The following is a 12,761-nucleotide window of genomic DNA, read 5'->3' as shown; positions in this document are numbered from 1 at the left end:
TGTACGGAATGATTTAGTGGATATAGCACTTTGCTAAGTGTTTATGCTTTTGCACGGCGTATGAAGGCATCTCCTACCAAAGCCATGCTGTGTGGTAAAGGCTAAACCACGTGATTCTGCATGTGAAGCGTAATCGTGGTAAGTCGCTCAGGTAGTTAATCCACCATTAGTGTACATACTGTATGTTATTTACCAAGGAAATTTGTTCACCCCAAATCACGTGTTCTGGCCAATACCTATAGAAAGCAGTAATGAGACCGAAACCGTTTTTAAGTCGAGATCTGGGTTCTAACTCCTGACTCTTGAGGAAAGAAATCGTCCTGATGGCAGACTCTTCGTTGGCTTTATCATATTTCCAGTTCATAAATACGTAGTGGATCTTTATTTTACTAAAAAGTTCTGTTGCAGCTGTAAACATGGACGGATGAAATCGCCCGGTGTTAACTTTGAGGATAGCCTTTTGAAATCTAACGTACTCAGTGACGCCATCGAGTGTAACAGTGTTGACGATCACGTGATTGTCCAGCCTCTCTAACGTTACGTCAGATTCGGACACAGGAATAACGACATTTTCATGACCTTCTATAATGAATCTACCAAACCCTTTCTTGTCCGAAATACCTAGCTCTTTCACAGTGACTAAATCAGACAGTACATTTAGTTGTAGCATTTTCCTAAGATTTTGTGCGCAGATGTGGTTAGGCTGCAGAACAACTGCTGGCCTCCCCATACTGGCAGCGACCAGACTGTACATGGCAAGGTCAACGCCGATCTCAATGATGCCTAACTCCTGGTTAGACTTTACGGCTCTCTCGAAGTCCTGCAGAATGTATCGATCCTCTTTGTCTCCGGTGTGGAGGGCGTGTGATACGAAATCTTTCACATAAGATGACGGATAATCGTCACAAGGAGGCGGCAAGTTTCCGATAGGAGGAAGAGTCGCTGTTTTCGTAGGTGGTGGCGATGAGAGTATCCGATTACCAAAATGATCGTAGCGCCCAGGAGCCGGGTGCTGCTGGTATTGAGGCATGGAGGGCAGCAGTGCAGTTACCCTCGAGTGTGCCGTCCTGGTGATTTCTCGAGTCAACCCACTTTTAAGGACTGCCTGTTCTGACCCATACCGTGAGCCGTTGCTGCTGATAATTGTCGTATTGTTTCCACTTAAACTCTCCGTTTCGTTCCATGCCGTTTTCTCTTTTTCATTTGACCATAACGTTGACCAAAGGGCGTCCCAGTAAACCCAAATCTCCAGAATCGTTGTTTACCGTTGACTGGGTGACGGGGTGATTCGCTGGTATTTGTGATGTTTGCGGCATGTTGTCTTCAACAGCTTGCCAAACGCTTACAGGCTCCAAATAATTCGTTTCTTGGCTCCCTGTTTTGTTTTGAAAAGATGCCTGTGCCACTGAGCCCACTTGTATGAAAACGTTGTCTTCCTCGCGTTTTGGTGCGTCTTGAAGGGTCAGTTCCTTTTCCCCTTCTTTTGTCAAAGGTTTGTAGTTATTCGCGGTGTCCATGAAGGCAGACCCTGACTGCTGCTCCTCCATGGGTGCATCAGCGGGTAGCGCTACTACAGCTGAAGTGTGTCTCTCTCTGGCCAGGTATCCCAAAAGTGCTATGACCAGGGAGACAATAATCAGAGCAACCAACAAGTACTTTGCCGGGCATCTGATGTTAGCTGGCTTGCTGGGAACGTAAAGCCTGGGTTCTATAGTTTCAAACGGCAATACTCGAACTATTCAAAAACACTCACGAAGTGTTGAAGTGGCACACACTGACTGCTCAAACGACATTCACAGACTGTGGAAGAGGCACACACTGACTGCTCAAACGACATGCACGAACTGTGGAAGAGGCACACACTGATCGTTCAACGACATACACGAACTTTTCAAGAGGCACACGCTAACTGTTCAACTCAAACTATTACAACAACACACACGAACTGTTCAAACGACACACACGAAGTACTCAGGTGGCACACACTAACTGTCCTTCAGTCTCGGTTTTTCAATTTTCCACACACAAAGGCTTTCAAGCAAAAGGTGCTCCTCGTTTTCAGTCTTCCGTATTCAACTCAACAGTCTAATGGTTCCGATCATTGATCATGTGACAACGTTTGTGTGGTACACGTATGTCAGGATAATTTGTACATATTCAAGAATTAAGCTTCCCACGTTACCCACGGAAACTATGGTGGTGTTTTAGCTACACTTACATCTACATACCATTTTCTCTGTTGTTTCGATCCAGAGGAGAGATTGTAGAATTTTATCTTCAGCACACGATGCCTGTCCACCTTATATATTGCTCTGTGTATATATGTGTATGTATATACTCAGCTTGCCTCACGTATAATTCAGCCCCGCACATGAACCAGTAACATATTGCACCTCACCTATCGATTTGACAAGTATTTGACTTTCGCCAAAGATAACGTTATTGACTTTCTTCTCACTCTGTCTGTGTATTCTCTTAACAGGGAAGATATCCTTGTCTACATGCGCCTGGTCGGCACATCTGACACTTTAAGAGGGTCTGTTGAGTACGGTACATTTGATATCAAATTGTCTCACCCATGCATGTGATATTATATGAGGATGGGGGTCGAGAAGAGAAAGTCTCAGAGACGAAAGTCGACCATAGTAGTGGCTTACATAGTATGGCGATTTTTTTGATTGCGTGTAGAAATCCTCAAGGTTTAGATAAAATGAGCAGCACACTGTAAACTCATAATTCATGTCTAACACATAATGTGTTAGATATGTAAGAGGTTTTAAACCATTACCATGGAATGTTGAGATACATAAAAAGTTAACAAAGCCACATGTAGGTCTGACGAGTAGGACTGTCTGACGGACGTACGGCTTAACAGGTGGACGGAAAGACATATGTCTAAAATAACCGTTTTAACAGCTGTCTTGAACATAAACCAATTTAAATGTATGAATTGTTAGGTTGGATTATTATTGCAGACTACATGAACGTCGTTAAGAATCATGTATTTATACCACTGAACGTAGTTGCTTATTATTCGTGGTTTATTTCACCAGTATCTGACAAACAATGTTTTTCTTTATAGAAAGAATGGTATTTTAATTAAAACAAATCCAAGACAAAAATACACAGCTAATGGATTACAATAAACTGGATACACCGATTAAGACGCCGCTAATCCTTGCTGCCAATATTCACGAATTTTAGACTTAAAAAGAGAAGGCGACAGATTGGTATTTAAAGCAATCTATTCCAGATCTTTGGGCCTTAAGCTTTTACTGAAACTTGAAATACCGGTATGTCGCTTCTGTACAGAGGCTTCAAAAGGGAACATAACTGCTGGCTGCCGGGTTTAGTGAAGATGTGTATTAAGGATTTGATTGGAAACGCAACAATGTATTGTATGAATGCATGTGGAAAATATGTATATTAGCGAATAACAGAAATGACTTTTCATTGATCTGAATAAGTTTATAGGCCTGGATCTTTCAAAGCCCGACAGAAAAAAAGTCTATTTTTGTTGCACGTGTTACCACGTGATCAATATATCTGGTCAGTTGTACTCACATATTATAACCAAGATATAAGGTGCGCGGTTTAGCCTCAAAATTAAATGAAGCTTATGTAAAACAGACAATAACATGAAAGGATTGTGTAGCCATACTTTAATGAAGGGTAAACTTGTGAATATGTTTATTTTATAAGTATTTGTGTCTTGGTAGAAGTTAGTGGAATATTGCTCATACGAAATGAATGGCTCTGTTTACTGACGAGATGTAAGCCATCCAGTTGTACGGTATAAGCAGCTGTCACCTGAACAGAATAATAGGAGAATAGGGTCGTTGGTGGATTTTTGTGGGGGGGGGGGGACTATCCTAGCCATACTGTCACCAGTCACTCAGCAGTTTATGAAGGCCCATACGGGTACGCACGCATACCTGTCATCAGATGCAGCGTGATATACAACCAAAGGTGCACGGAGGCTTAAAGAATCATTCACCTGGAGGAAGGAACAAACTTCATTCGTCAGCCCAGCGTGTTTCGGTAGCGGATACCTGCCTCAGCACCAGAGACCTACACGGAAGTTATGGTATGGCATTTCTCACAAGTATGCGTCGCAAGGTAAAGTCTTGGCAAATTCTGGCGTTCGTTGTTATTGGTTGTCTGATATATGTATTGATCAGGCAGCGTGGACAGAACAACTTTTTCACCAGTTTAGATGATGACTTGTTGCCACGTGTGAACCTATTGCAAGCCTCAGGAAGACTTAGTGGTAAAAACTTTAATGGTGAAGTGCAAGATGCGGAGAGTCCGTCAGGAAATGTGGTCCGTTCAGGAGAGCCCGTGGGGGATCTGGCTGATAAGGACAGATCCCTTAACAGCTTGGCTTGTGTCCCGTTACGGGCAGCCGCCACCCCCCAGGTTAAGATCTGTATCTATCCCCCAAATGAGGACGCCATTATTTCAAGATCGCTGTTGTTTAATGGCACGTGGGATGAGGACACTTTGGAGGACTTTAAGGTGGCGCTGACGTCAGATTCAGAGCTGGGATTGATTGATATTGGCGCAAACCTCGGCACCTACTCCCTTGTCGCGGCCTCCATGGGGCGGCCCGTGGTGGCTGTGGAGGCAAATCACTTCACCGCCATCCGCATGAAACGGTCGGTAGAGATAAATAACTTCCGGGATAGAGTTTCAATCATACAAGCGGCGATTATGCCAGAGCGAGGCTATGCCCGCATGGAAATACCTGAAGGAGATATCGGAGCGGCGTATCCTATAGCAATCGACAAGGACATTATTACCGACAAAGACCGACATGATCACTTAATTATAAAAACAATGCGCTTAGAGGACATTGTGCCGTATGTGAAGTTCAAAAGCGCCATTTTAAAGATGGACATTGGTGGCGAAGAATATGGTGTTCTACATCTAGCGGATCGACTCTTCGATGTGCGGCAGATTAAGTACGTGTTCATGGTGTTTTCTCCGAACAAAGGGGAACAACTCGGAAGGTCTCGTGGAGTTCGATTCTTACAGGAGCGTGGTTACATTCCCAAAATATCGACCAGACATTCGCAGATGTTTATGGGTTTAGAAAACGACAGTTGGCCTTCACATCTGGTTTGGATCAAGGAAAACTGACTTTGACACACAACCTGTAAAATGTTGTTAAGCTGGTAAACGTAGTTGTCGCCCGGTTTTCTATCTTACTATAGCGACACAGCATCAAGTCCTGTAGTCGAGGTCGCATGCTCTGAATTATCTATTTCATTCCACTTGTAGGTTTTGACTGAAATCGATGATCAGACCACTCGTTTGGGATAATACAGACAGGAGAAATCACACGTTTTGGATACTACAGACATGTGGATCAGTGTCACGTTTTTGTCATGTAGAAATACTAGAACTCCAATTCTTGTTGTAATATATAAAACACTAATATTCATAATAGCACCATATATACAGGGAACAAATGAATATAAGCTGAGGTTGTCGTGTTGCTCAGCTGTCGTCTGTGCACGCATGTGATTGCACTGAATATAAGCTGAGGTTGTCGTGTTGTTCAATTGTCGTCTGTGCACGCATGTGATTGCACTGAATATAAGCTGAGGTTGGCGTGTTGTTCAATTGTCGTCTGTGCATGCATGTGATTGCACTGAATATAAGCTGGGGTTGTCGTGTTGTTCAATTGTCGTCTGTGCACGCATGTGATTGCACTGAATATAAGCTGAGGTTGTCGTGTTGTTCAATTGTCGTCTGTGCATGCATGTGATTACAGTGAACATAAGCTGAGGTTGTCGTGTTGCTCAGCTGTCGTCTGTGGATGCATGTGATTGCACTGAATATAAGCTGAGGTTGTCGTGTTGTTCATTTGTCGTCTGTGCACGCATGTGATTGCACTGAATATAAGCTGAGGTTGTCGTGTTGTTCAGCTGTCGTCTGTGCATGCATGTGATTGCACTGAATATAAGCTGAGGTTGTCGTGTTGTTCAATTGTCGTCTGTGCATGCATGTGATTGCACTGAATATAAGCTGAGGTTGTCGTGTTGTTCAATTGTCGTCTGTGCATGCACGTGATTGCAGTGAACATAAGCTAAGGTTGTCGTGTTGTTCAGCTGTCGTCTGTGCATGCATGTGATTGCACTGAATATAAGCTGAGGTTGTCGTGTTGTTCAATTGTCGTCTGTGCATGCATGTGATTGCACTGAATATAAGCTGAGGTTGTCGTGTTGTTCAATTGTCGTCTGTGCATGCATGTGATTGTACTGAATATAAGCTGAGGTTGTCGTGTTGTTCACTTGTCGTCTGTGCATGCATGTGATTGCAGTGAATATAAGCTGAGGTTGTCGTGTTGTTCAGTTTTGTCGTCTGTGCACGCATGTGATTCCAGAGAGAATGACATGATCATGGTCAGACAAATGGCACCAAAGGCCTGGAATATTAATGTGTCAAACATATGTTTGCCTTTTAAGTGTTTATTTTTAATCAATGGTAAATATGCAATTAAGGCATGTAAATATTTCCTTTATTTAAATTTTCTGAATATCATTTGAATTGTGATGCTGTCAGGCTACTGTTTGAATAAATATACAAGAACGAGGGAAAATACAATTTTATTTCTCATTGGGTATTAATTATTTATAGCGCAAGGCAATTGAAAACATCCTTAATAAGGCGATATTACGACATTTTGATTCTAGGCGTCGAAACAAACATCCGTAAGTACCATGCAGCCGTTTACCATAATAAACGTTAGACCAACTCTCAGTTAGACATTCAACACAAACCACCAAAGAACTAGCCATGAGATAGACGGAATTACACACACGTATGAAGCAGAGTGCTTGAGATTCTGAACACGCCGTTCACTTTTACTTACAAGAGAACTGTACTCAATGTAAAAGAGGAGAGAAGGGATCAGACGAAATATGTCCGACGGGCCAGTTTTTGCAGTAATAACTTGTGAGGTTGATTGAAATCATCACGTAACACACAGGATCAAGCAAATACTACAAGGTGAGATATGTACTCGCCTTATGCAGGGCCCTTACTATCGGATATATGAAGGTATATAAGTATATTACTATAGGTATATTACTATCCAGGTAAGGATAACTTACAATGTGAAAATTGAAACTATCCCTCTTATGTTACAGACACCATGTACAGCAAACCTTTTTGGTCCTTGTGTGAATACAGACCCAGAAAAGATGTATCATCTACAAAACCCCATTTACTGCAGAGTCTGTAGTTTCCTTTAAAACGCGCGAAGGTGGAAACTTTGTTACTCTTAATCTGAACAGTATAAAAGTTACCAATCCATAAAATGAACATCTCATTGCGTTTCCCCTTCTCGAATATTATTTTGTGCAGCATGGACTGTAGTATTTGTGCTGTGCACTACCTGGAGAAGGCTGTATACACAACTGTCAAAACTGTCACCAAAATTCACAATATGTCTGCTCTTGTGCCCTACTAAATGTAAAAACAGCATCTTGCAATACAAGCGCCATTCACGTGGGTGGCAAACTGTCTGTAGCATAGTAATTTAATTGTGGCTGATGCACCTGTATCAAGTAGTTAAGGTACGGTTGGTGATTGGTTGAGATGCTTGCTAATTACACAAGTGTCTGTTCAATCCCATTCAGCCTCGATGGGGCGAGGAATTTATACAGTGACTCCACAGTGACAAAAAGCGGTTGATAGGACGGTTGATATGCATGGATTACATTAAGTTCGTTATTTTCGCATAATACGGCACATGTACACACAGTGCGCTCGCTGCCTGGTAGCACAATTCTAGGGCAAATCATTACGGCCAAGACAGCCCATGATCAACATCTGAGGACCCATCACGCCGACCGAGGGCCTATCACGCCAACCGGGGACCCATCTCGTCATCTTGAGACATCACACCATGCATCTGGGTGCCCATCACGCCGACCTGGGGCCCATCACGCCGACCGGGGGCCTATCACCCCGTCCGGAGACTGATCACGCCGTCCGGGGACCCATCTCGCCACCTTGAGACCCCTCCCCATCAAGGCCCTAAAAGAGTGCTACCTACCATAACGCCATCTGTGGAAGCTGACGGGGTGTCCCGGGCGCATATTGATATATACGTGACATCTGGGGAGCCGTTACAGCTTATCTCCAGGGCCACCCCTCTCTTCCGGACTAGGTCTACATCACACCAGGCTTAATTAAGCTGTTTCCTGAACAAACTATACACAATTCTAACAACATATGCACCCATCTAGGACATGCTAAATCTGACATAGCTCCGGTATTGTGAATATAAGAGTTTCGATCCCATAAAAGTTTTGTTGAAAAACTCATTCAATCAATTTAAATTGCCCGCCTAAATATATTCCCCAGACGCAAATTCACATCGTTACCAACGTCAAACTTTTGAAAGCAAGGCATAATGTACTTTTATGAAGAGAACAACTGGTCGTTTCTTTTCAATCCGATCCATTTGTTAAATAGCAGGGCATAAAAAAACAAGTACAATTAACTTAATAAAATTCAACACAACTGAAATATTTAAATATCAACTAGGCCCTACATTCAGTCCCCAGATTTTACCTACATGATGTCATGTATCTATTGTGCGACGTGCACATGTGTAGTGTGTTAGGGTTCAACTGACTGTCAAAAGTTTAAGAGTCTTACAGTCTAAGCTAATTATAGGGCAAGTCAGCAAATGTAAGGAGTGACGGGTACTGCTTGAGACTACGGCTTGTTTTATGAAATAATACTAAAAACACCCGGGCCTATAGGCCTAATAAGAAAGGCCGGAGTCATGTTTCTTTAGACAACGTATAGCATCCTGTATGAGACAGGGAGTTTTGGTGACCGAACTGAATATACTGCCACTTGTATCTGTTTATATATATACGAGAAGGTCGATTGTGAAAAAAGCTACAGCTGAGTCGCACATTTTATGCAGTTTGTTTTTGTCTTCGTTTCGCGCGTACTTGAGGCATTAAGAAACAAGTGTCTCGATATAGTTTGAAAAGGAAGGTCATAGGCCCACTGGTGTAGTCATGTTTACATGGTGAGTGTATGTTTCACCATATATTAATCAAGATTATGGTCAACCCGCCACTTTGTATCTATGGCCGAAACATTGTGTGAGGAATGAACATGAAGTAGGCCTACTCAGTCTTATATATACGCGGCCTGTGTGAAGCCATATGTATCGATGTGTAGATTGCAAACTGCGGTATAGGCTTTAGCTTTACATGTTAGGCTTCCAAGCCAAACACTTCAGAAAGCCTATTGTCATCGTACGGATTGTTGTTATTCTTTTTCTCGCGCCAGAACGGCTTATCTGTGTGAGCTAAAATTTCATGTGCATAAAGTCAAATTTTAAAGCTTGCAAAACTTAAACACATGCGTAAAAAAACCGTAAAAGTTCACCTATTTGCATATGTATTCACGTGACATGTCATTGTTGAATTTAAATTTCAAAAGTACGCTACTTGGTGTAGTTTGAGATAAAACGTCCGAATCCGTCAATAGTTTTTTTCTGTCTGACATAGTTTTTCCACAATTTACGATTTTAATCAAAAACCTCCCAAATTGCATATGTTTGTCAACGTGTCGACAGAATACCGCTGGTGTTCAAGAAACGAGTTACATAGAAGTAAACTTCCATCTTTGCTCTACAAATTCTACTCTGATTTATAATACCAGTGCTATAGCAGCTCAAATTTTAGTCGGAGCCGACTTTTTAAAAACCGTTTTTCTTGAAAGGCGTTTGCTCCATGTAGTTAGCTGGAATTTTATCAGCCGATAGGGCATTGAAAGGGAAAAAAAGTTTTAAAAAACTATGGTAATACCTTGAAACTAGAAGAAATAAACTCATTTACATGCACGTCATGTGACCACAAACTTTTGAAATTTAACATTTAACATTTTTTACTTATCTTACACAGCTTTGTCTGAAATTGTGAATAAAGCGCGAAAACTTACATTTTTGAAGGTCACGTGACAGAAAACTGTTACAGCTGAAAAGCTGAAAATTAGTGAGCGGTTAGGGTTACATATGTCCAAGTTGTGTACTAAAATGTTTTGAGCTGTGTTGATAAAGAAAAGAATTGTCAAGTTTCAAATAACTGAAAAAAGCCCATATTCCGTAGCTGTATATTGCATGCAGGCCAGCAGTGTAATGGATGCACGGTGTTAACGTTCCATGTAAGCACCAGGCTGTTTCTTAATGGACGTTATGTATCTACTGTAGTGTGAGAGGACACTCTTGTACTGAGGCAGAAGCTGCAAATAGTGCCTGAAGACATCTTGGAAGCCCGAAAACTGCGGGCAGTTTTGGCTTATTTCATTGGTGTTTTATGCAGTACTCAAAAATATTTCAGTTATACGAGAGCTGCCAGCAATATGGTGGAAGGAAACCGGGCAGAGATACATGTACGCCTATGTGCACGTTTAGGCCTATAATCGAAATATCATGGATATAAACAATGCTATATTCTACACTCACTTAACAAGATAACTGTGATAGACATAAATATATTGTTCTTCCATTTTTGAGACTTCTTTTCTGCCCATGATCGAAGAACAACTTACTGCCAATGGGCAGCCAAAAGTTGTTATTCAAATCACGTCACTAACGTGCTTTCAAGGTCAATGACGGAGGAAGGATCAAATTGAAGGTTGGCAAGCTCAGTAATGGGTGTGTCCACCACGAGGGTAGACGGTTTCTGAGCAGCTGCGTCTCATTCAAGTCACCAGACGAGCAAGAAAGGCTCGCGGAACCATGTTATACGCCTGTGTCAACGTGTTGTGGAGGGCGTCACGTTGCTCAGTTCCTCTGGAAGGCCTCTTATCCTCCGACACCCAGCAAAACTCAGTGCAGTGTTTGCCCTATTTTGTGGTATCAGCAAGGCGATAATACTTACAAACGATGCTAATGTTTTATGAAGCCAAGCCTGCATGTTTTCTATCACAAAGAACGAAAGAATATAACTATCGAGTTTACTTAGGTTCTTATCATAATGCTGGATAGTAATTCTCTTTTGCCGTGAGATTTTGTGAGGCTTTCCCTGTTTTTTTCAGATGACTTCCATCTTAGCACACAACTTTTCAATATTTTCAAATTCAAGGGTCCTTACATCTGTTTGTATTTACATTAATTTGTCGAAATTTGTTAGAAGAAGTATCCGGATGCCTGAAATCACGGAGCTTCCGGAGTCTCGGTGGCCCCTGGACTCTCGCCTATAAATGGGACAATCGTTCCGCTTCCGTGTGTACGACCCCACCACCTCTCTTCGGCGCTGACTATAGGCGTGACTACTCTGGTCAATGTGCAATAAACACTGTTAAGTTTATCCGCATGCGCTATTAGAGTAAATATTTCACAACTCACATGGTGCGTATAGGCATTTCAATGGAAAGTAAGTATATACATGTAAAGTACGGAAGCGATCCGAAAACTAAATTTGTTCCAAAATGTGAAGTAGGGTCTATCGGCCTTCTTCATCACAGCCTTGAGGATGGTTATGTTTTTTTTTGTCTCTTAAAACACGTTCAAACGCGCGTACGCCACTTTTCATTATAGCTTCCTACGCCCCTGTTGACTATGTTGTGGTGTCAACGACGGACGATTTCCTACGGTTTGTGGGTTCATGCGCCGATGATCTGGAATGATTCGATCGGTTTCTACGACTGTTTGACGTCTGTTTCAGAGGTGTGTTAATGGAATCCACAGATCTTGAGCACGTGTCTTTGGGCGTGCACGTCCGCAGCGCGGACAATCTTTACGTCCTGCATGGAACATTCTCTGGAGTTGGGCAAGCACGGCTATGGTGTTTCTGTAACAACGCATCGCGACCTCCTGTTGTGTTAATCCTGCCGGAAGCATAACAAACGCTTGATTACAGTCTATTAACATCATGCAGTCTTGGCATGACGTCGTAATGCCTTTAAGACTGAATGGGTGAACGTTTGTATTGACCTAAGCGTGATTATCCAATGACACACAAACCAGACAAATCAGAGCATGCAGAGTCGTTAAGTACTCACCACTATTGTCTACACTGTTATGGCAAAAATGCACGTCAACATAATTTGTGTACAAGCAGTACACAAATTGTGTAATTCATGTAATACACCAACAATGACTTGAGTACCATAAGCCCATTTAAACATGTGTTGGCCTACCACTGATACACTTCATTGTGGATGTGCAAATCTGTGCAGTCTTTTTTTTAGAGAGCTCGTGCCAAATGTGTCACGTGGTCTGTGTGCTTCATGTAGTGTGTGATTTATTGTGTGAATGCGTATTCCGACGTCGCCTCTAACATATATTAATGTAGAATGTAGGCCTACTTGTATGATCTTACTCGTAGAAACTTCAGTACACTGTAGCTTTGTGGCCGAGTTAGTACAGGCCTATCATGCCTACTAGATTTATAGTTACTCCCCCACCCCCTATCTCTATCTCCACTGACAACTGATGGTAGGCCACATACATGTAGGCCTATGCATCAAGATCAACGTATTTAGTAGCCTAAGTGGTAGCCTCGTATGCATACGGTGATAGCCTAGTAGGCCTACTCCTGATGTTTAACGCCAATCATGCGTGTAATTAAATCCTTTTTTTCAAAGATGTCAGATAGAGTGGTGAAACAATGGAACATAACCTTAATGGCATTCAGCAGACATAGATGTTCGCTCAAGGCCAAGTGTTGAAGTTCTCACCAAGGCCAAGTGTACAGCTCATTGAACCACACGAAGAT

At 42.2% G+C, this 12,761-nt stretch overlaps 1 protein-coding gene across 1 annotated transcript; it reads left to right on the top strand.

Moving 5' to 3' along the window:
* The first annotated feature begins 3,965 nt into the window (after window positions 1-3,965).
* LOC135481335 (uncharacterized) lies at window positions 3,966-5,668 on the top strand. The gene has a single exon (XM_064761172.1). The coding sequence runs from the start codon at window positions 4,090-4,092 to the stop codon at window positions 5,140-5,142; it is 1,053 nt and encodes a 350-aa protein (XP_064617242.1). The 5' UTR covers window positions 3,966-4,089; the 3' UTR covers window positions 5,143-5,668.
* Window positions 5,669-12,761: the final 7,093 nt, after the last annotated feature.

The sequence above is a fragment of the Liolophura sinensis genome, unplaced genomic scaffold (assembly GCF_032854445.1).
Source record: "Liolophura sinensis isolate JHLJ2023 unplaced genomic scaffold, CUHK_Ljap_v2 scaffold_23, whole genome shotgun sequence".
Lineage (NCBI taxonomy): Eukaryota > Metazoa > Mollusca > Polyplacophora > Chitonida > Chitonidae > Liolophura > Liolophura sinensis.
Note: the sequence above shows the minus strand (reverse complement) of the source record. Positions and strands in the feature narration are given on the sequence as shown.